Source organism: Bos grunniens, chromosome 2 (genome assembly GCF_055505025.1).
Source record: "Bos grunniens cultivar Pamir isolate PY7600 chromosome 2, Bosgru_T2T1.0, whole genome shotgun sequence".
Lineage (NCBI taxonomy): Eukaryota > Metazoa > Chordata > Mammalia > Artiodactyla > Bovidae > Bos > Bos grunniens.
Genome location: NC_141166.1, coordinates 39,014,474 through 39,038,601, shown reverse-complemented (window position 1 = coordinate 39,038,601; position 24,128 = coordinate 39,014,474). Strand labels below are relative to the sequence as shown.

At 41.1% G+C, this 24,128-nt stretch overlaps 1 protein-coding gene across 23 annotated transcripts in view; it reads left to right on the top strand.

Annotated features, from left to right (window-relative positions):
• The window catches only part of UNC80 (unc-80 subunit of NALCN channel complex), a 230,089-nt gene that overhangs the window by 179,438 nt on the left and 26,523 nt on the right, over positions 1-24,128 (top strand). For 16 of the 23 annotated variants that reach the window (XM_086342424.1, XM_086342463.1, XM_086342385.1 and 13 more), the window contains 8 exons: positions 3,254-3,424; positions 6,901-6,993; positions 9,987-10,205; positions 17,516-17,716; positions 20,123-20,246; positions 21,179-21,304; positions 22,556-22,679; positions 23,423-23,629. In XM_086342424.1, the coding sequence (XP_086198550.1) occupies positions 3,254-3,424; positions 6,901-6,993; positions 9,987-10,205; positions 17,516-17,716; positions 20,123-20,246; positions 21,179-21,304; positions 22,556-22,679; positions 23,423-23,629 (1,265 nt within the window). Of the gene's footprint in view, positions 1-348; positions 765-3,253; positions 3,425-6,900; positions 6,994-9,986; positions 10,206-17,515; positions 17,717-20,122; positions 20,247-21,178; positions 21,305-22,555; positions 22,680-23,422; positions 23,630-24,128 lie in introns of those variants that run through there. The other 7 variants (XM_086342480.1, XM_086342471.1, XM_086342417.1 and 4 more) reach the window with 2 other exon arrangements.

Below are 24,128 nucleotides of genomic sequence, written 5' to 3'. Positions count from 1 at the left end.
ACCAATGTGTAGTAATTGCTAAATACAAAGTACCAGAATGGCATCACTGAACATGGTATTGGAAAGAAAGGCATACGGTAGGCTTTCCTTTCTTTTTTTTTTTGGTGGGGGGCGGGCCCTGCCCTGTGGCATGTGGGATCTTAGTTCCCTGACCAGGGATCAAACCCTTGCCCTCTGGCAGTGCTGGGCTGCCAGGGAAGTCCCAGTAGGCTTTCTTGACTGGTTATTTAGCCTTTCCAACACGTGACTGGCTACCTGTATTTCAAATGATATCTTTTACTCTGTGACTTATAATTTGACTTCCCTAAGTTTGTCTTTTGATTAACAGCACTCTTCATTTTAATATAGTCCAATGTGCCGGGAGCCGGCGAGAGACATTCCGCTCGTGACAAAGGTCATGAGGAAGGAGGCTCGGCATACGCAAAGGTGGGATCGAGCCTCGGGAGTCTCCCCGGATATTCTCAAGTATCTTCCCCCAAAAAACCAGAGTCTGCCTACTTTATTGCTTTGTGCTCTCACCTCTGACTCTACTGGGGGCTGTCCCCTACCACCATCTCGCTCTCTCTGTCAAAGAGTTAACTTACAGCTCCAATTAATAAAGTTCCTGGGCAATTAGGAGTGTTTAAATCCAAACCCCTCAGATGGCTCTCTAACTCGCCTGACAAGTTTACCCGGATTCCTGCAGCTATGCATACGATTGTTTACAGTCTCCCAGCCTCCAGAGGCATGGGAAGCTTAAGATAGTCAAATAGCTTAGAGCCTCTCAGAGAGTTAGAAACTGTCAGAATAAGACTAGTAAAGGATTTCATTGATGAGTCAATGCTTGTTGCCAAGTTTTCACATCCCCTGAATTGTATCCTTGAATATGTATTAATTAATAGTTGGTATATAGAAAAAATAAGTAGTGGCCTTGGTGTTAGTAACTTTAGACCCTTAAGGTAATAAATTCTTTCCTTTGTTGTAAACCCATTACACATCCGCCCTATAGGAATGCAATTTTATCTTCGGAAGATGGTGCCAAACCTTAAAATAATTACTCTTAGAGAAAATAAGTCTTTGTTGATAAGTCCTTGTCAAGAGTCATAAAATGTTAATAGGCCTTCTGGCCAGAAGATGATGTAAATCACCTAAACCATTTGTATACGATAAATCTGCAGGAAAGAAACCCTGGTTTTTGATAAGAATCAAAGACTGCTGACTTTGCATCCCCTATTATCCTCTATGTGTAACTTAGGGTATATAAGCCCCTGTTGAAAATAAAGCTACGGGCCTTGCTCACCAACGCTTGGTCTCCCCATGTCATTCTTCCCTTTAACTTCCAGCTGAGTCTCCATCTGGAGCGCGGAACCCACCACGCTTACTAATTATGCCTGGGCTTCTAAGACCCACTCGAGAAGGTGTCTAGGGTGAGGCACCTTCCGCTATTCGAGAGGGCGCCTGCGGCCTACGTAAGTGGTGCAAACTTCTTGTCTTGAAGTTTTATTGGTCTCCCGCGTAAACCAAGCTACTCAGCCTCTTTTCTCCACTGAATTTTCCTACTGAGCTATCCTCATTCTATTATTCTTTATATCTCTAATTAGCATATAAATAGTCGCCTAGGCCGTCTCTCCTTCGAATACCCTGGATCAGCTGGGGCTGGTCCCCGGCACCAATGTATCACCTTTTTCCTATGTTTTAGTTCTGTGTCCTCTTATGAAATCTTGGCTAACCCAAGGTTACAAATGTGTCCTCTTACAGGCCAGGTGCTTTATTGCCTTTACATTTACATTTAGGTTAACAAGTCACCTGGAATTAATTTTGGTACGGTGTAAAGTAAGGGTCAAAGTTTATTTTTTCTGTAGAGATATCTAATAGGCAACAGACCCAGCACCATTTATAGAAAAGACTGGACTTTTCCCATCATATTGCAGTGCCATTTTTGTTAAACATCAAATATCTACAGATTTGTTTTGTATTCCTTATTCTATTTCATGTATCTATTTGTCTATCCTTGAACCAATATTATACTGATCTTACTTACGATAAGCTTAATCATAAGCCTGACATCTGGTAATATGTCTTTTTATAGCTGTGAAATTTTCATCTTTAACTATAGGAATGCTATTTGCCTTGAAGTCTGTTTTGTCTAACATTATAGTTATATCAGCATTCTTTTGGTGTTTGCTCTTATTGTCATCTTCAACATTTCTGTATACTTATATTTAACATGTCTCTTAATAGAAATACAGCTGAACTTTTTAATGATTCATTCTAGTAAGCAGGCATTTTTCAGACCTGCATCACAATTACTATTTCAGACATGATTCTTGCTGTAAAAATGCTTAAGCTTTAGGAAGCCAGCCTCCTAAAGAAGAGTTTAATCTTGTCTCAAATTTGTTCCAGCTAGAAAATCACTCTTGGCAAATTACTGAATAAAAGCTTTGTTGATGATTTTGTGAGGTTCATTTCTCTACATCGACTGAATAACTCCACCTATTACCATTCTATCAGGTCGGCCAAAAAGGAAGAGTTTACAGACAAGCCCAAACGAACTTTTTGACCAACTCACTATTATGCTGTCAACCAATTGTATGTACGTTAACTCTTATATCCCTTGGAGTGTAGCTCACCAGGCTCCTCTGTCCATGGAATTGTCTAGGCAAAATACTGGAGTGGGTTGCCATTTCCTACTCCAGGGGATCTTCCCAACCCAGGGATTGAACCTACGTCTCTTATGTCTCCTGCATTGGCAGGTGGCTTCTTTACCACTAGTGCCACCTGGGAAACCCATTGGGTGCTTAATTATTTCATTAATTGGTGTTAGTCAATATTTCCAGTAGCTTTAATTACTCTTGACATGGGTGGAGTGGGAAGGGGACTCAGATTTTTTCATCTCTCTAGAGGCTTCTCTGGAGAAGGCAATGGCACCCCACTCCAGTACTCTTGCCTGGAGAATCCCATGGGTGGAGGAGCCTGGTAGGCTGCAGTCCGTGGGGTCGCTAAGAGTCGGACACAACCAAGCAACTTCACTTTCACTTTTCACTTTCATGCATTGGAGAAGGAAATGGCAACCCACTCCAGTGTCTTGCCTGGAAAATCCCAGGGACGGGGGAGCCTGGTGGGCTGCAGTCTATGGGGTCGCACAGAGTCGGACACGACTGAAGTGACTTAGCAGCAGCAGCAGCAGCAGCAGCAGAGGCTTCTCATTTCTCTATGCTCCAAAATATTAAATAGGATGTAAAACGTGATTTGGTTTTCTTTCTGTTGATTGAAGTCTTCAGATGCTGATGGTCTTGGAAGCTTTAGTGCCATGTTACCTACAAAAGCTGAAGAGGCAGACATCACAGGTGGAGACGGTACCTGCTGCCCGAGAGGAGATTGCCGCCATGGCTGCTCTTGCAACCTCCCTGCAGGCCCTTTTGTACAGTGTGGAGGTCCTCACCAGGTAATCCCATTGGCAGAAATGTCCACAGCCATAAACAACATGTATCCACCACAAAGAGGAAGAAAAAAAAAAAGTGATGGCTAAAATCTCTAAATCCCAGTTTTTACTCAAATTTGGGAGTTTCCCAGGTGGCTCAATGGTAAAGAATCTACCTGACAAACAGGAGACTTGGGTTCGATCCCTGGGTTGGGAGGATCCCCTGGAGGAGGAAATGGCAACCCACTCCAGTATTCTTGCCTGGGAAATTCCTTGGAAAGAGGAGCCTGGTGGGCTACAGTCCACAGGGTCGCAAAGAGTCAGACACAACTTAGCGACTGAGCATGTACCCAAACTCAGCCCTTTATGGCTAAAACTGCAAACGTTCCCTGAGTTGTTTGGATAAATAGTGCTAAGTACTCTGAATAATAACAATAATGATAATAATAATTAGTAGTAGTATTGTTATTGCTAAACACACATTTGCACATAGCTTGCTGAGCTTCTCTAGCAGTTTTAACCCAGTAGTAAACAAATCTTTCATAAAAGGGCTAATTTAGTGAATGTGAAAATGTGATCCACATTTTTATTAGCTCTTATTTTATGCAACATGAAATGTCACCAATTTCAACTAAGTGTTTATATTATTTTCCTATTTGTAAAGAGTTGGGGTTTTCTTCCTATAATGTCAGAAGCTACATAACAGACATAAACTACAAAATTTTATTCTAATGCTTCAGTTGGTAGATTCTCCATTGGACAAGACTCATTAGTGCTGAGAGAGGGGACTGAGGGATTTGGGAATGGAAAGGTCAGTTGACACCAGGGTTCACCCTAAGCAGTTCCAAGAATTTAGTCCTGTCAAAAGATTCTTGGGTGCAGAAACAGAAGAACTGGGTGACCTGGGGCCCAGGGAAGGGCTGGGCTGATGAGGCCTGGGTGGAGTTTGGGGTAGTAGGGGAGGAGGGATGTCTGTGTACAAAAGATAAGGTGAGTCGGAATGGTAGATGCAGAAAACTACACAGTGACTGGCTTTCCTTTTCCATTTTCGTCTACAATTAGCTGGAAGGAGGTGTTCCTCCCCAGGGGTGGAGATGGGGAAGCCTTCTTTCTGCATTGGTGTCCTTGTTCCTCCATCCCATTTAACCATATCATTAGCCTAAAATTCTGTGGTTTACTCTCATCAAAGGTACCAACTTCTTCAGCCCCATCTCACTCAGTCAGTGGGAGGACTCGCTGAAATCTCTCAGTCACTTCCAACAGCAAGTGAGAGGGGGCGTGAGGTTGTCATTCATTAAGTTCAATCCATATTTAGTTCCCAATCTTGCACTACATTGCCAGCCTAGAGAAGAACATAGCCCAAAGTTTTGGGTAGACTATCTGTTGAAATGCCCACATGTATCTAAACTGAGGAAATGGGAAGCTATGAAACAGGGACCTCATTGCCTCATTGCATGACAAATTGCCTCATCCCATGAGAAACGGTCCCCAGTGCTTTGATGATGGTTTTTTGAAAGTCCAAGGAGAAAGAACATCCCAAGGAAAAATACATGACTTACACTCTTCCTTCTGCACCTACCTGGGTATGTCATGAGTACCTTCCTGAGACTAGAGGAAAGAGCAGTCAATTTCCCCAAGTGCCACTTGATTCTTGCTCTTCATAATACCCGATGATGTTTTCTATTCCTTTTTATAAGGATAAGTCAATTAACTTATCCAAAACTGACTTAACCAAAATTCCACAAAGAATTATGGATGGAGGTCTGATATTTAAAATTCCATGTTCTTAAATATTCCAGTGTACTTAATATTCTTTTGATGGAGTGGACGACTAGCCTCACTGGTTGGTTATAATTATTCACAACTAAACTGGCCTCATTGTTTTTACAGAAAGCAAATATTTAATAAGAAGGATACCATTTCACTTTCACAGTCTTAATTTATATAGCTCACGAAAAAAACAACAGTTCTATAGATAGTAACACATAAACAAGTGTATTACAAGTGTATCAGTGTTAGTTTTCCATTGTTGCAAAACATGTTACCACGAACTCAGAGGCTTAAGACAGATAATATCACATGGCATGGTTCTCTAGGTCAGAAACCTGGGGCAAGCTCAGCTGATTATTCTGCTTAGGGTCGCCCAAGGCCAAAATCAAGATGTCAGTTAGTCTGACCTCTTATTGGAAGGTTCTGGGGGAAAATCCATTTCTAAACTCATTAAGGTTTTTGGCAGAATCCAGCACCAGGCAGCTTTGGGTTGGAGGTCCGTTTTCCTTTCTGACTTCAGCCAGGGGCCACTCTCTGCTTAGAAGACACCGATTTCCCTTCTCACCTAGAACCTCCAATCCTCCAGCTGACAATGATGCCCTTGAGTCCTTCTTAGGCTTCAAATATCTCTGCCCCTAGCAAGAGAAAAATTTCTGCCTTTTAAGTACTGGCATGTGACTCAGTGTAACAAATCTGCCTGCCATGCTGGAGACACAGGAAACACAGGTTCAGTTCCTGAGTTAGGAAGATCCCTTGGAGGAGAACATGGCAACCCACACTAGTATTTTTGCCTGGAGGATCCCATGGACAGAGGAGCTTGGTGGGCTATAGTCCATGGGGTTGTAAAGAATTGGACACGACTAAGCACGCACAGTAAGATTAGGTCTACACAGATCATCCCCCTCTTGCCATATGATAACCATGAGAGTAACACCAGGGCAGGACGAAAGTCTTGGGGCCAGCTTTAAATTCTGCCCACTATAGCAAAGGCACAGAAAGAGACAGTCTGGTGTTATCATTAAAGGTTCAGTCGCCAACCACAACCAGGATATAGAAATTGAGCATAATAAAAGCAAACCTTAAATAGTTCATATAAGCAATTGCTTTAAAAAGCCTTATCTTCCCTTTCATGTCACAAATGACACAAAGGCAGTTAACGTAATACTCAGAGAAGATGTAAAATGAGATGATTCTTATCTATTTCTTAGCATCAAAATTACTGACTTAAATAGATATTCATTTACTCATGTCCCTGGGTAGTCTTAGGTGTAATTTTCACTAGAAAGGTTCTTTCCTTCTGTGATAGTTTTGCAGAAAAATCAAGTGGTTAATTATGGAGTAGGTAGCCTAAATGATATGTGCATCCTTTTTTTTTTCCTTACTGTCTAGAATGGCTAACTTCCTGGTACCTGTAGATTTGAAAAGTGAATTCTTAACTTTCACTTTATCAAAACAGACTTAGAAGTCTGATTTCATAAATGTCTGGCTTGGAGTCCTAGTTCATTACTCAGGACCAAGAAACAAAAGACCTTAAATCTCACTGATAGACCTTTGGGAATCGGTATTCCCATTTAAGTGCCTCCCAGAACAAAGACAGTACCCGAGTGTGACAGAAAAGCCCAAAGTCTTTCTAAGACTCTAACACTGACTGAAAACTTGTATGAGCTGCAATAACCTGAGGATTTCATAAGTGTCTCCACTTGTGTTGTTTGTTACTGTCATTGTTGCAGGCCCATGACGGCCCCCCAGATGAGCAGGTGTGACCAAGGTCATAAAGGGGCCACCACAGCCAACCACACCATGTCCTCTGGGGTGAATACCAGGTAATTCCCTGGCCCTATGCTTCTGTGGTCTCAGTTTCATACAACCTGAATCTCAGCCACTGGGAATGAAAAGAATCCTGAAACTAGTCAATACTGAGGGAGACATTCTCCAAAGAAAAGAAGGTGAGAGTTTAGAGTTCCGTGAAAATACTGAGGCCATTTTTAAAAAGTGTCACCTTCATAAATGAAGAGAAATAAGACATCTTTAAAAAATGGCGTTCCTTTGTTTGTGTGAACATGCAAGATGTTCTCTGCCTCCTGGGTGGTCTTTGAAGGATTCCACTGCTGTTTCATTTGCCTTTTTGTTGGACACAGATGAAACAATAATAACCAAGAGGTGGTTGCTCATTCCAGGGCAGTTGTGCAGAGTCAACTTTCTTTCATGTGGACAGATTTTCAGCAGACCTTTCATCCAAACTTTGACTTAGGTCCCTACATGATGCTTTCATGGTTGTTGACTTAATCATCTTCCTTGTTTTAGTGTAACTCAAGATACTGGCTGGACTAGTTAATACTTTACCTGCTTCATTCTGCATAGGTTAACCTCTAAATACCCTGAGACAGAAAGAAATGTTCAATTAGCTTCTTCCTTCAAGGAAGAATTTAAGACAGGGCAAATCTAAAATCAGCTTGAGAGAAAGTTCTCTTTTCCCAGTGTGGAATAGTTAGCACAATAATCATAAGGAAAAATGAAATAATTTTCTAGTCTCTCTGAAGCACATTTTAAAGTGTGGATCATTATTTATGTAAATTCCCTGCTCATCATATATTTAGGCTAAAAATGAAATAGATTTCAAACTAGTGTTAAATCGGGTCTCAGTGTCTCACATTAACTAAAAATGATTCTTTGGGTTTCGAGTAATGAGTTTTACTCATTACTCCAGTATCGACCCACTCCACTATCCTTGCCTGGAGAATCCCCATGGACAGAGGAGCCTGGCAGGCTACAGTCTATGGGGTTGCAAAGAGTCAGACACGACTGAGCGACTAAGCACAGGGATTTCTCTAAGCATACTGAGCTATGTTCAACTAGGCTAGATGCAAGGTACACAGAGAAAGAGGGCTTCTAAAGTCCTATTGCCAATCACTCATAAAAGGAGAAGTCTCTAGAACCGAAAAGAAGTCAGCCATAATTTTCCCTCTAGTCCCCTAAGATATAGCACATGATGTTAAAATTGTAAATAGATTCACCTTACCTTTAAAGTTCAAAAATTTCCCTCATGAGACCGCATTCTGTGAGTTTGGGTGTGTTTTTACAATATTTGTCTTTCTACAAATTATTTGGCAATGGAACAGCTTTCCTGGCAGCTATTATTGCAGTATCTGTGATAGCTGAATGACAGATCAAGATTTTATACTTTAGAATTAGTACATGTGTCGTGGTGAGCTTACCAAAACGTGTAGCTTCAAAGGCTTCTCATGAAGAAAAGTCTTTAAGAGGACCCACCACAGGGCCCCTGTTCTTGCTCCGATAGTGACTCAGACTGTTTTTCTGACTCTCAGGTACCAGGAACAAGGCACCAAACTGCACTTCATCAGGTACAGAAAGACAACCTAACTTAAAAAAAAAAAAGATAAACACCTTTAATATTTTGGAAAGCATCTACCAATTGTTTATTTTTACACAAACATACATAATCACATAATTATATGTGAATAGATTGTCTTCTACTGTACTCTTTTTGAAACCTGCCTTGTTTTATTCAACACTATGTCACACCCATCTTTCAAGCCAGTAAATGTAGAGCCTTACCTTTATGTGTAATGGTTGGATATGTCTGATTATAAATATACACTCTAATTTGTTAGTCAAGCCTCTATTTGTGGGCTATTTAAGCTGTTTCCAATAGTTTGCAATTATAAGCAACCATGTAATGGCTAGATCCCACTGGGCAATTACTTATTATTTGACTGTCTTCTCCAAATGGCCTCTGGCTTCTCCAGGGCATGGCCTTTGTTCACACTTCTTTCTTTTGAGAGGGAAGTTCTTTCTCATTTGCTTAATAGTTATTATGTCTTTTTAAAATCTTTTCCTACATGATAAAAGTAAAATTCACAACCCATTAAAGCATATCTTTCATCCTAGATTGCCCAATTAAATCAAGGAAAGCCTCACAACACTTCAGGGTAGTGAGTTTTAAACTTTTTTAACCATGAGCCACATTAAGTAATACACTTTTTAAAATCATGAATTAAAACATACTTTGGGGGGTAGAATTGCCTATATATTTTTCCTTTCTAAATTTAATTTATTTTTTATTTCATTTTTACTCTTTTTAAAATTTATTTTAATTGGAGAATATTAATTATTGTGTTGGTTTCTGCCATACTTCAACATGAATCAGCCATAGGTGTACGTATGTCCCCTCCCTCTTGAGCCTACCTCCCACCTCTCACTCCATCCCAGCCCTCTAGGAAGATAACTCTAATTTTGTGCTATTTAATAATTCTATCATCTTGTGATGATTTGCCTTGTAAGCTGGGTTATGGTTCCATCAGGTTTCATTTCATTCACGCTTGGCATCCTAATTCTGCATAAATCCTCAGGAAGTGACTAATGTAAAGTCACTACAGTTTGGGGTGATAGTCTCTTCTAGAATGATGGACTTTCTTTATTTTTCCAATGCGTTTCTCCTTGGCCCTGCCCTGCTGCTTCATTAACTTGGGTATAATATAAGGCAAGGGTCCCCAACCTCTGGGATCTAATGCCTGATGATCTGAGGTGAAGCTGATGTAATAATAATAGAAATAAAGTGCAGAATAAATGCAGTGTGCCTGAATCATACCCAAACCATTCCCTTCCCACCCTGTCTGTGGAAAAATTGCCTTCCATGAAACCGGATCCTGGTGCCAAAAAGTTTGGGGACCACATCATGTTTTTCTTCAACATGATACCCTTCTTTCACAGCTGCCCACTACACACACCTTTCCAGACCCCCAGTTAATAATTTTTATTGCCATACTTTTTAATAATAATTTTATAATTTCCCCAGAGAAAACCTGCACTTACTGGAGGAAGGGCAGGGCCTTCCCAGGGAGGAGCTGGATGAGCGGATCGCTCGGGAGGAGTTCAGGCGGCCTCGGGAGTCTCTGCTGAACATCTGCACAGAGTTCTACAAGCACTGCGGGCCCAGGCTGAAGATCTTGCAAAACCTGGCCGGCGAGCCACGAGTCACTGCCTTGGAGCTGCTGGATGTGAAGTCTCACATGAGGTACCATCCTCCTTTTCTCTCCACAGCATGTGCACACAGCCAGGGCAGGTGAGGGGTGGGGGCGGTGTGCAGGGTGGTTGAGATGGGGCAGGGTCAAAACTTGTAACTGGTTGAAATTGATTGGTCTCCTGTGGTTTGGATACATGACAGATGAGCCCTCTGGGAAAATGGATGTCAAATCCATGGTAAAGGATCTTGGCATGGACAGGGGGAGATATTCTTAAAGTCAGAAAAGCTCAGTCAATATTTGCTCCTCAATAAGAGAATGAAAGGAACTTGTGTCACCTGAGTTCTTATGGAAGTAACATTCCTCCAAATACTCTTTACTGCCCCAATTCTAATTTTTCATAAGAATCCAGTGTCTCCTGCCTCTTATATTGCATGAAAAGTGCACAGCTGCTTTCTGCTCCAGGACTTGCTCTGCTCCAAAAATATCTGAGGACTCAGTGATGCGCCTACAGGGAAGGGGCAGTTTTAATTTAGAAGCACACTTTGGTTTAGTCTGAGATTCCTTTTATACACATTGTGCATGATAGCCTTCCAGTATTTCAAAAATGTCCTGGTAAAAATTCTGCACTAGCTGAGGCCAGTCATCATATAAAAATTTGTACTCCTGGAGTATCAGAGAGAGACCCCAGAATTACATCTCTGTGCACTCATATTTCCTTCTTCCTGCTGCTGCTAAGTCACTTCAGTCGTGTCCAACTCTGTGCGACCCCATAGACGGCAGCCCACCAAGCTCCCCCGTCCCTGGGATTCTCCAGGCAAGAACACTGGAGTGGGTTGCCATTTCCTTCTCCAATGCATGAAAGTGAAAAGTGAAAGTGAAGTCACTCAGTCGTGTCCAACCCTCAGCGACCCCATGGACTGCAGCCTACCAGGCTCCTCCGTCCATGGGATTTTCCAGGCAGGAGTACTGGAGTGGGGTGCCATTGCCTTCTCCATCCTTTTTCCTAGGGAAATGTCATTTTACTTGTTACTCAGACTATAAAGCCTGTGTCTGTATTTTCAGGTTCTTCAAAGAAACATGATTCCAGGGGATCTTCTATTTTGATTTATAACAGTTTGTAAAGAATTATAAAAATTCCTGGAAAGGAAAATTCCATGGGTAACTGAATATTCCCTTGAAGATTTTAGTAGATCTATAAAGCTAAAGGTAGGCTTAGGTTCTAGCCTTTCAGAAATAACATTGCAATTTGGCAAAACACACCAATTTCCTGATTATTGCCTCATTTTTCCCCCTAAAATTATCCCTTGAAAAGTTTATAAAGTACTAAGTGAGGGAAAGTGAGAAATGTATGAAGAACACAGGCTCTTTCTCCTCCAGACTGATTTCACACTCTCTGAGTTGTTGGCGCACACCCAGAACTCCATAGCATCACATGTGTTCACACTCCCCACTGCGCTGTGATGGGAAGAGCTTATTTTACACTGAGAATTTCAGCTCCAACACCGGGAAAGGGGAGGGAAGTTTGAAGTGTTAAGCTCCTGTTGCCATAGTAACTCAGTGCTTCAGTCACGCTCTCTCCCCTCCTTTCCTACTGATCATGGCTTGTTGTTCAGTCACTGAGTCATTTCCAACTCTTTGTGACCCCGTGGACTGCAGCACCCAGTCTTCCCTGTCCTTCACTATCTCCCAGAGTTTGCTCAAACTCATGTCCATTGAATCGGTGATGCCATCTCTCATCCTCTATCATCCTTTTCTCCTCCTGCCTTCAATTTTCCCTAGCATCAGAGTCTTTTCCAATAAGTCAGCTCTTCTCATTAGGTGGCCAAAGTATTGGGGTTTCAGCAACAGTCCTTCCAGTGAATAACCAGGGTTGATTTCCTTTAAGATTGACTGGTTTGATTTCCTTGCTGTCCAAGAGTCTTTCAAGAGTCTTTTCCAGCACCACAATTCGAAATCATAAATTTTTTGGCACTCAGCTTTCTTAATGGTCCAGTTCTCACATCTACACATGACTTCTGGAAAAACCATAGCTTTGACTATATGGACCTTTGTCAGCAAAGTGATATCTCTGCTTTTTAATATGCTGTCTACCTTTATCATAGCTTTTCTTCCAAGGAGTAAGCATCTTTTACTATTGTGGCTACAGTCACCGTCCACAGTGATTTTGGAGCCCAAGAAAATAAAATCTGTCACTGTTTTTACTTTTTCCCCATCTATGTGCCATGAAGTGATCGTGGCTAGCTGTCCTAAGTTATTCCACGTCACGTTTCCAGAGTCAGAGACACGCTACTACCAACAGACATTTTGTGAGAAAAGATTCCTAAAAGACAGGAGAGTGAATGAAGAAAGAGAGGAGAGAGACCAAGTTGGATAGAGAGTCATAACAATGAATTAGTAACTGTCCTGTGACTTGAGGGTCTGTATCTGCATTCCTTAAGGCATTTGGAGGGAGGGGAGCTCATGAGTCAGAGAGGCCTGGAGCTCCCTCTAGAGGTCAAACCCTGTTAAAGATTAAATGAGCTCTAGAAAGGCAAACTGTTAGCTCCATGCCTGGCACAGACTGATCAATAGATACCAATGCTAATGAGAAGGATCCAAACACTATCCTAGACACTGGGGATGTAAAATAAACCCCTTGTCTTAACAGGATCACAGTCCAATACTGAGACACACATAAGAATATAGAATGCCGTGTTGCAAATACTGTCTAGCACATGTGAGCATTTAGTTTATTATTGTACCAAGTACTTGAGGCAACTTAGAAAATCGTATGATACAAAAGAATACAATTTACAAATTAGAGAGTCAGAGCTATGTGAAAAATTAGCAGGGAAATAATTTTTTTAACATGGGAAATCTATGATTTTATAATATTAGATGCTGCTGCTGCTGCTGCTAAGTCACTTCAGTTGTGTCCAACTCTGTGCGACCCCATAGATGGCAGCCCATCAGGCTCCACCGTCCCTGGGATTTTCCAGGCAAGAACACCAGAGCAGGTTGCCATTTCCTTCTCCAATGCATGAAAGTGAAAAGTGAAAGTGAAGTCACTCAGTCGTGTCTGACTCTTAGTGACCCCATGGACTGCAGCCTACCAGGCTCCTCCGTCCATGGTATTTTCCAGGCAAGGGTACTGGAGTGGGGTGCCACTGCCTTCTCCATATTAGATGCTACTCATGAACTATAAATTTGACTCTGTGCTATCAATAGGGAGACAAGACCAATCGTAAAATCATAGTTTCAATAAGATAAAAACAACCAGTTTCTTGGTAAAACATCACCTTTTTAAATATGAAGAACAAGAAGTATCTCTTGGTTGATGTATGTTAAAAGGAAAGATTAGTGTGACAGACACCATCCTCAGCAACATCCCATGGTAGATAAAGGACCATTTTCCTGGGACTGGATCCCTATCAGTGCTGAAAGTTACATAATGTCATAATGCAATTCAGCAAGAGTCAACTGTGTGGAGCCAGTGTAAGGTCATTCTAGGGCACCATTATTTCATGGCCTGAATCTAGAGAAATGTAAGCAAAACTTTTCTAGCAGGGAATATTTAGACTAAATGCCCTCTGTTCATGCAATATCTCATAACAAACTTTCAACAAACTTCCTTGTTCTCTGGCCAGAGTTTACTAAGTAGTGATAGTTCCATATGCTTTGACCTTATACCAAGCAAAGGATATAATGAAGGTCTTCTTTTGTATACATTTGGATATATGTGTAAGTCAGAGCTCAATATATAAGTTCTAGAATTGGGGACATATAGGTAGTACATAAATTCATAAGAATAGATAGTATCAACCAAGGAGAGAGGGTTGATTTAAAGAAAAAAAGGAATGGGATGATATAAAAGAGGATATATTTGCAAGAAGTACTTGATTTGAATCAGAGTCAAGAGGAGTGTTGAGACGATCTGTACCCCTGCGTTTGCAGAATATATGATTGATTGCAAGGCTCTCAAGAAAAACATTCTTGATTGGAGAGTTTCTACCCCAAGGGAATTTATTGCCTCATTTTCCCAGACCAAAGCTACTTAAGCAAGTGGAACAGAGAACAGTAAGCTCTGCAAATGCATTTTTCCTCTCCTCTCTCTCCTTCCTCCCCTCCCCTGCCTCCTCTCTCCAACTTTCCCTTTCTCCCCCTCCTTCTCTATCTTAGGTTCTCAAGATTATTCGTGCAATAGTACAGCAAAGCCTGTATTAAAGGAAATTTTTGTTTTATGCTGAAATATATTCATGTTGCAACATGCCCAGGGATGAGCATTTTTGAGGGGCTCCAGAATCACTGCAGACGGTGACTGCAGCCATGAAATTAAAAGACGCTTTCTCCTTGGAAGAAAAGCTATGACCAACCTAGACAGCATATTAAAAAGCAGAGACATTACTTTGCTAACAGAGGTCTGTCTAGTCAAAGCTATGGTTTTTTCCAGTAGTCACGTATGGGTGTGATAGTTGGACCATAAAGAAAGCTGAGTGCGGAAGAATTGATGCTTTTGAACTGTGGTGTTGGAGAAGACTCTTGAGAATCCCTTGGACTACAAGGAGATCCAACCAGTCAATCCTAAAGGAAATCAGTCCTGAATGTTCATTGGAAGGGCTGATGCTGAAGCTGAAACTCCAGTACTTTAGCCATCTGATTTGAAGAACTGACTCCTTGGAAAAGACTCTGATGCTGGGAAAGATTAAAGGCAGGAGGAGAAGGGGACAACAGAGGATGAGATGGTTGGATGGCATCACCGACTCTATGGACATGAGTTTGAGTAAGCTCCGGGAGTTGGTGATGGACAGGGAGGCCTGGTATGCTGCGGTCCATGGGGTCACAAACAGTTATACATGACTGAGGAACTAAACTGAACAGGGATGAGAGAAATTTAGTAAATAACCTATTAAATGACTCAAATTCAACTCTAAGCATTGTGTTCAAGTTTGGAATAGACCAGTATTTTCTCCTGCATTTCTTAAGTTTGCATACAAAATAATGCTTCCCAGGTGGCTCAGATGGTCAAGAATCCACCTGCCAATGCGGGAGGCCTGGGTTCAGCCCCTGGGTTGGGACAACCCCCTGGAGAAGGGAATGGCAATTCGCTCAAGTATTCTTACCTGGGAAATCCCCATGGACATAGGATCCCCGTGGGCTACAGCTCATGGGGTCACAAAGAGTTGGACATGACTGAGCAAACAAAATACACAAAATAATAAGGGAAAGGAAATGCATTTATATTGATATACCCTTCAGTTCAGTTCAGCTCAGTTGCTCAGTCGTGTCCGACTCTTTTCGACCCCATGAATCGAAGCACACCAGGCCTCCCTGTCCTTCACCAACTCCCGGAGTTCACTCAAACTCACGTCCATTGAGTCAGTGATGCAATCCAGCCATCTCATCCTCTGTTGTTCCCTTCTCCTCCTGCCCCCAATCCCTCCCAGCATCAGAGTCTTTTCCAATGAGTCAACTCTTTGCATGAGGTGGCCAAAGTACTGGAGTTTCAGCTTTAGCATTATTCCTTCCAAAGAAATCCCAGGGCTGATCTCCTTCAGAATGGACTGGTTGGATCTTCCTGCAGTCCAAGGGACTCTCAAGAGTCTTCTCCAACACCACAGTTCAAAAGCATCAATTCTTCGGCACTCAGCCTTCTTCACAGTCCAACTCTCTCGTGCATACATGACCACTGGAAAAACCATAGCCTTGACTAGACAGCCCTTTGTTGGCAAAGTAATGTCTCTGCTTTTCAATATGCTATCTAGGTTGGTCATAACTTTCCTTCCAAGGAGTAAGCGTCTTTTCATTTCATGGCTGAAATCACCATCTGCAGTGATTTTGGAGCCCCCCAAAATAAAGTCTGACACTGTTTCCACTGTTTCCCCATTTATTTCCCATGAAGTGATGGGACCGGATGCCATGATCTTAGTTTTCTGAATGTTGAGCTTTAAGCCAACATTTTCACTCTCCTTTTTCACTTTCATCAAGAGGCTCTTCAGTTCCTCTTCACTTTCTGCCATAAGGGTGGTGTCATCTGTGTATCTGAGGTTATTGATATTTCTCCCGGCAATCTTAATTCCAGCTTACCTGTTTAACAACCTGAAAAGTAAAGAATTATTTTCTGCATGACACATCTTTGAGAAGGAGATCAACAAAAGAATGTGAAGGCTGTTGAAGATAATTTCTTTAAAACACTCACACTCACACACAATTCCCAGAAAGCAATGTGTACATTCAGTCTGGAGAGAGGATGAGTTTGAATGATAGTGTTACCATGGATGTATGGTTAGACTGAATTCATGCTTCCAGATGAGGCCTCATAGGAAAAATTTGAGAGAATTTGAGAACCTAATATGAGGAGACCTTTTCACAGTATGGACCTCCAAAGATGGAATGAGCTGCCTTTTGGAACAGTGATAAATCCTCCATCCCTGGCACTAGTCAAATGGATACAATTGTGGGCTTAGCTCTGATTCCTATACCAGAGTGCCTATCAGAATCACCTAGGGCATTGTTAAACTATAGATCTTTTAAGCATTTATCCTGTCTCTCTTGGAGTAATCATATGTAAAATAGATGACCAGTGCAAGTTCGATGCATGAAGCAGGAATACCCAAAGCTGGTGCTCTGGGACAACCCAGAGGGATGGGATGGGGAGGGAGGTGGGGGGGGGTTCAAGATGAGGGGGACACATGTATACCCATGGCTGATTCATATTGATGTGTGGCAAAAAACCATCGCAGTATTGTTAAAGTTATTATCCTCCAATTAAATAAAATTTTTAAAAAGGAAGCTTCTTATTAACATGTTATAGTTAATATATGAATAAGAGAATGATACAGTACTACCATTGTACTACTTCTGATGAGTTAATGAATCTGTGCAGTGATCACTGATGCCCGCTGACATCATCGAGTGACAACTAGGAATCACGTGCCTCCCGATGAAAGTATACATTGCCTGTGAAGGCAACATACCAGGAAGTCAAGGTCTAATCTGATCTAGCTCCTGGATATAACTAACAATTGAATTAAATACAGGAGAAGTAGGATCAATTAAATGACACCATGGAGACTCAGTCAGGAAAATCCAATATGTGGGAAATGCTACAGGACAAAAAGCTAATTTCTCCCACAAATAAATTACTGAATGTCCAAAAAAGAGTCGAAGAGGGGGAACTGACAAATAGGAAAGGCTTCAGAGACATATATGGGTCTAATTTTGTCCAGATTTTTTTTTAATGTTTATTTACATAGTATAAGAAAATGTGCTAGAATGTTTGTAGCTCAGGGAGTCAGTGTATTGGAAGGAGGGTGATTATCATGATGCTGTGTGAGGAAAATTCCCATGGTTGGTGGCATTCTAAGCTTATTCTTATTTAAAGGTTGGCAGAAATCGCACACTCCCTTCTGAAGCTGGCACCATACGACACCCAGACCATGGAGAGCCGTGGGCTTCGACGCTACATCATGGAGATGCTCCCCATCACCGACTGGAGCGCTGAGGCAGTGAGGCCGGCCCTTATCCTCATTTTAAAGAGATTGGATAGGATGTTCAACAAAATCCATAAGATGCCTACTTTGAGGTGAGGAGGCCTCCTAATCAACTGCAGGTATTGCAAGCCTCAGATTTCAAGTCTGTCAGCTTTTAAGGTGGTGGATCAATCCAGAGTTGAAGGAATGGCTCAAAAGTGTTCTGTTGGTTATATGTGCACAGCTAATCAGGATATGAATGCATAAGTAGCCAGGTCTGTATTTTTGAGGAAATAACATATTCTTCCAAAGTATACATCTATCTTGAAAATCTATTTATTTCTCAGCTATCATGTTTCTTATCTGACACACTTAAAAAGTTCAATGTGTATCCCTCAATTCCTTTCAAATAAGGCAGGATATGCCTTATAAATTAAACAACTAAGGACAGAAGAAAAATTAACTTGATGTTCAAAAAATACATGTTTAACATAGTATTTTAGGTATCACTTTAGAGAAATGCAAGCTTTACAAAAATCAGTAAAGCACCACCGGAAGAGATCTCAGGGTTGATAACAAATACCTAATTCAGATGGTACTAAATCAATGTTGTTATCACTTGATCTCCGTTCTGGGGCCTGAAGTATCATTTGGTAGCCTCTCTATGAGCAGATGTCTCTGAACCCATCTACCTGGAGATCTGAACCCAGTCTGGAAATCTATAGCTACAGTGGGCAAACAAATCAATTAAGAAATGCCAATAAACCCAGTAGATTGGAAATTTGAAGTTTCAGTGAGACCATTTTCCGTCCTATTAAACTAACCCCAAATCAATGCAACTCTTGCCCAAGAATTGGTAGCACTTATTGCTCAATGTGCCAGAACTTTTCCAGGTTTTATCCTGTGTTCTTCTTCATTTATGCAGCCATTTGAAGCTGTTGAATTTATTAAAAAGAAATTGAAACATTTTATTCTAATAAATGTTTGACAGTTTGATCCTATATTCTTTTCTACCATGATGATGGATGCCTATACATGATTTCAAGGTTATTTTAGTAGCATAGAAAGGCCTATCCTCAAAGCATTCCTATTTTCTTTAACAGTTCCAATAGAACACTTGTCCCTACTGGCAAATGACCAAAGTTTTATACATCTTACAAAGATGTGTAAAAATAACTTTTCATCTAAAGATGTTAACACCTGCATAGGCTACCTCATTTGTCATATAATTAAGCCTGTTATGAAGAATAGCAGCTTCCTAAAAGTAGACTTTTGGATTAATATGTGGCTAAGTCACTTCAGTCGTGTCCAACTCTGTGTGACCCCATAGACGGCAGCCCACCAGGCTCCCCTGTCCCTGGGATTCTCCAGGCAAGAACACTGGAATGGGTTGCCATTTCCTTCTCCAATGCATGAAAGTGAAAAGTGAAAGTGAAGTCGCTCAGTCGTGTCTGACTCTTTGCAATCCCATGGACTGCAGCCTACCAGGTTCCTCCATCCATGGGATTTCCCAGGCAAGAGTACTAGAGTGGGGTGCCATCGCCTTCTCCAGGATTAATGTGTAGACTTGGTTACTAATAGGCAATTTTCTTGGGGTACAATGTGTGAATTTGGGGTTGCCTTGGATTAAATTTCTTCAGGTGATCTAAGTTCAACAAGAGAAATGTTGACTGAACCTGACCTGTGGGTTACTTGTACAACAGGGATGTCAACATATCCCCATGTATGAACATTACTATTTTATCATTACAGTGATTTCAATCTGGTAGGTAATGTAAGCTTAGAAAGTATTTCCAGGATAATATTTGGAAATAGCATTGATCTCAGTAAAGCCCAACCTGTTTATTTAGGGGACCATAGACATGCCTCTTTGGTCCTGAGACAATTACAGACCAGATTGTCTTTTATTACAGAAAATCTGATGTTCATCTAATTGAGATATGTATACCACCATATTTACTACCATAGAAAGTGGTCCCAAAGCATCATTTTTCAGAAGGTCAAGAAAGAACACTTTTAAAATAGACTGTTTTCCTGGAGTGAATGCACATAAGTCTAATTAGTTATAGTCTGGTATAAAAGCTTATGAAATCAACTGTAATCTGATTTTTTTTAAAAGCATTATAAAAGCACAGCCTGTAGTCAGATTACTTCTGTTGTGAGGAATGACTCCTACAGCAGGTTTCCTATAATGGTAGTCTCATACCCTTTTTCAAAGCTAAAGCCAGGAAACTTGAAAGGCCACTCATTCATCATCTCTGTTTTCCCTTCAGTAGATTTTGTCTCACTAGTCGAGTGGGGCAGGAGTGCCTCTGCCGCGTGTTCAGTATCCTCTTCCTTTCCCACTGTGCTCTGTACTTTTGGAACAATATGGGTAAACTTCATCCCTGGTGAAGCACTTTCTTGTCTCAGACACCCATCCTGTCTTAGACGGCATCAGAATCACTGTCTCATTCGCTTGTTTCAGGCAGTCTCCAGAAGGGAGCCACACTGCTAATGGCTCCTATATTGTATTCCAGGCGACAGGTTGAGTGGGAGCCTGCCAGCAATTTGATTGAAGGGGTTTGTTTGACACTTCAGAGGCAGCCAATCATATCCTTCCTGCCTCACCTTAGGTCACTGATCAATGTCTGTGTCAATCTGGTGAGTAGCCAAGTGGCAATGTTATGAAACTTTACAAAATTTAACTCTGCTATTGACTTCTCTGAGCTGAAGACTTACAGGTCAACCTACCTACCTACATACCTACCCATGAAAACAGACGGCTCAGGTGACACTGAAAATAGTGAGGTACATTTCAAGGTGGTGCGTGGGGAGATCCCTACACAGATGGGATTTTCGTGTGCTGCTTCCCACGTGCTACTTTGACAATTGACCTCTTCAAGTTGCGCTGAGAGTTGAGGGCTGCCAGTTGGAGAGTGGGGTGGCGGGAGACTGTGCAATTGGCTAGAAGTTGAGGTAGTTTGGGGTGGGGGAGTTTAAAGGGCAAAGAGGATTTTTGGTGTTTTTTTAGTGCAAAATGACACTATGAGTTGGCCAGTCTAGGATTTATGTGAAGAGGAAAAAAAAAAAACTTCTTTTATCATTTATGTAATATCTAGAGTCTGATCTTGACAAGGTTTTGTACAATGTGGAAACCATGGTAGAGCATTTCATGAATAGAATCTGCTGCTTAGCTAGTTAAGCAATAAATCTGTAGCTGGAATGCCTAGTGCAAATAGAGCTCTTGCCATCATCATTGTCATCAGTATTTACTCCATCAAAGAATGTTGACTTCATTCCTTTGAGTCCACAAGTAAGTATGTCCAGTCTCCTGATTAGACTAACTTTTGATTCATCTCTCATTATTTACATAGTTAGTTATAAACAGCATTCTACAAAACCTTGGCTAAAGCTGGTGTAATCATTTGATCTGACTCCAGATATTACATGCCTTCAAAAGAAGGCAGCACGAACAGATTAAAAGTAACATGCCCAACCTTCAAATTATTATTATAATTGACTGAGACTCCCTTCCTACAGTTGCATGAAATTGCAATAGTCAAGGCTGGTCATGTGCTCTGTTTGTATTTCAGGTGATGGGAGTGGTAGGACCCTCCAGTGTTGCTGATGGATTACCCCTTCTTCATCTCAGCCCTTATCTCTCACCACCTCTGCCCTTCAGCACAGCTGTTGTCCGGCTTGTAGCATTGCAGATACAGGTGTGACTGCCTTACCTGTTTGTCACGCTCATTATGTTGCTGGTTGAGGCACCAGATCATGGTGTTCTCTTTTATTTTTCTGCAAAGGCTGGGCAAAATCTGTGAAACAGAAGTGTAAACATCTCCAAACTTTTGCAGGTTTGGAGCTTAAGCCCTGAGCATGATCCTAAAGTTGTGCTTCTGTAATTCTTCTTGAGATCTCAAAAATAGCAGAGTCATTGCAGTCCTGCCACACCTCAGGAACCACTTCTATCATTTAAAACATGTGCCAAAACTTTAGGAGAATAATGGTCCACAGATAATCAGCTCACAGTTGTTAATTAAAAGAGTAATATTCAAAGTCTGGTTTTACATTATTGCAGAAAGAACTGCAATAAAAAAAAATTTTCAAATGTTATTACTAGACTTTGAATATCTTACTTTTCTTTAATGATTGTGGGTTAAATATTATGGGTGTTTTTATCATTTTTCTTCCACTTCTTTTAGTTCCTAAAATTAAAATAATCATTCCCAAGCCAAAAAAAAATGTGTACAATCCCAATTTCCCTGCTTATTTGTTTGTCACTTATTTTAAAGAATGGTAAGTCACCAGAAAACTCTGTGACCAATGGAAAGTATACAATTGCTGCAAGTGGATAACTAACCCATTCGTTATCTGACAAACCAAGTTTGATGGTCCATCATCCAGCTAATAGGTAGATTATGGAAAAGAGATTCAGCAAGTGCTGTGGTTACTATGCAGAAAGGATACAGAGGCATCCCTAAAGTGATACATTTTAACAACCTGTATACAGAGCTCATTATTTCTTTCTATATTGTCTATTGCTTTCTGGCTGGAAGAAGGTCTCATACAAAGGTCAGATGACTTTTAAATAACTCCCAAATGGAGCAGGTGGCAAGTTCTCCTTTTCTTCTTTTTCTTTGGTCACTAAAATATTTATTGGTGGATAGACACATGGAGAAACTGAAGGGGGTAATGCGGGGATTTTGTACTAAATGATAGATATTAAAATTTTTCATTTGATATTCAAAATATTACTGTTTTTTTAGGTATGTAGCTCTCAATTATATCAAGCAAATGGTAAAGTATCAATTTGGGGTGAATCTTGTATGCTGCACAGATGACAATTGAACTCCTAGTTTGCAGGTGCAGCCAGCAGGGAGTCCCTGTCTCCACCATGCTGTGTAAGAACAAACAGACTGAATGTGTGAGGGGGTCAATTAATCTTTTTTTCTATTATTGCTGCACAGGCTTTAAAAGAAGATTTCCCCTTAAGCCATGTGATCTCCCCATTCACCAATCAAGAGCGAAGGGAGGGGATGCTTTTAAATCTGCTCATCCCATTTGTGCTCACAGTAGGATCTGGAAGCAAAGGTCTGATTAATTTAACTAAAAGAAATTTATTATTGTTACTGTGTTTTCTTAAGTATCAGGCTGTTGTATCTTCCTTTTCCCATGGAGACCATCATTAAACTCGATCTGAATGATTTAAACATATATCTTAGGATATATGGTTTTCTTTCTATTCAATTTAGCTGCCCTTGGTCAAGACTTTCTGTGCTCCACTTCTTAGAAGACACATGCTATTTAACATCATTTCAGGATAGCAAAAATCAAAAGAGCATTGTTTCAGTTATGAAAATGGGAGTACCTGAAGTACAGTATGATATGAATTGACAGATAAATGGACTTGATAACCTATTGACACTAGGTTTGGCATACATCCTGCCATTGTCATTAAATTTCAATATGTTTTCATTACTCTTTCTTTTGGGGGGATTTTTCCTTTTAGGAAAAGTTTATCTCAAATGTAAAGGCAGTGTGTTATGAGTATTTGAACAGAAAAAAAATAAAAAGAAAGGAGATAGAAATGGTAAGCAGGAGATTTGGCTAAGAACAGGGACCTTTTGATGCTGACTGCGGAGGAGACACCCAGTACCAGGAGCGCTACTTCTGTCCATAGGAGAAGCTGTACTTGGTGGGGAAGACACTCGAATTTCTAGGGTGTTCTAGTTTGGAATTGGAAAGAGAGTTGAATTTTTCAGTGTCTAATGTGGAAAGTTTGCCTTGTGATTTGCTTTTATTTCCACTTCCTCCTTCCAAACTCTGCCCCTCAGACAGCCCATGGCTGGAACAGCCCGAGGTACAGCTGCTACTGCAGACGGTCATTAATGTGCTCCTTCCTCCACGGATCATCAGCACATCCAGGAGCAAGAATTTTATGTTGGAGAGCTCCCCTGCTCACTGCTCCACCCCGGGGGATGCAAGCAAAGACCTACGCAAGGAAGGGTTGGCAGAGTCCACCAGCCAAGCAGCGTACTTAGGTGGGTACTTCTTTCTCTCTCAATAAATAGAGAAATAAAAATATAAAATAGATATAGGTATAGATAGAGATATATACACAAACACATATATATGTGTATGTACACATTGAAAGGACTGATGCTGAAGCTGAAGCTCCAATACTTTGGCCACCTGATGTGAAGAGCTGACTCATTGGAAAAGACCCTGAAACTGGGAAAGATTGAGGGCAGGAGGAGAAGGGGGCAACAGAGGATGGGATGGTTGGATGGCATCACTGACTCAACAGACATGAGTTTGAGCAAACTCCGGGAGATGGTGAAGGACAGGGAAGCCTTGTGTGCTGCAGTCCATGGGGTCGCAAAGAGTTGGACACAACTGAGCAGCTGAATAACAAAATATGTATATACGTGTATATGTATATACATATTACTTACTTAGCTATATTCCTCCTTGACTCAAAAAGTATTTTAAAAGACCTGTATCCAGAAAGTCTTTAAAGAAACCATTTCAGCAAGTACA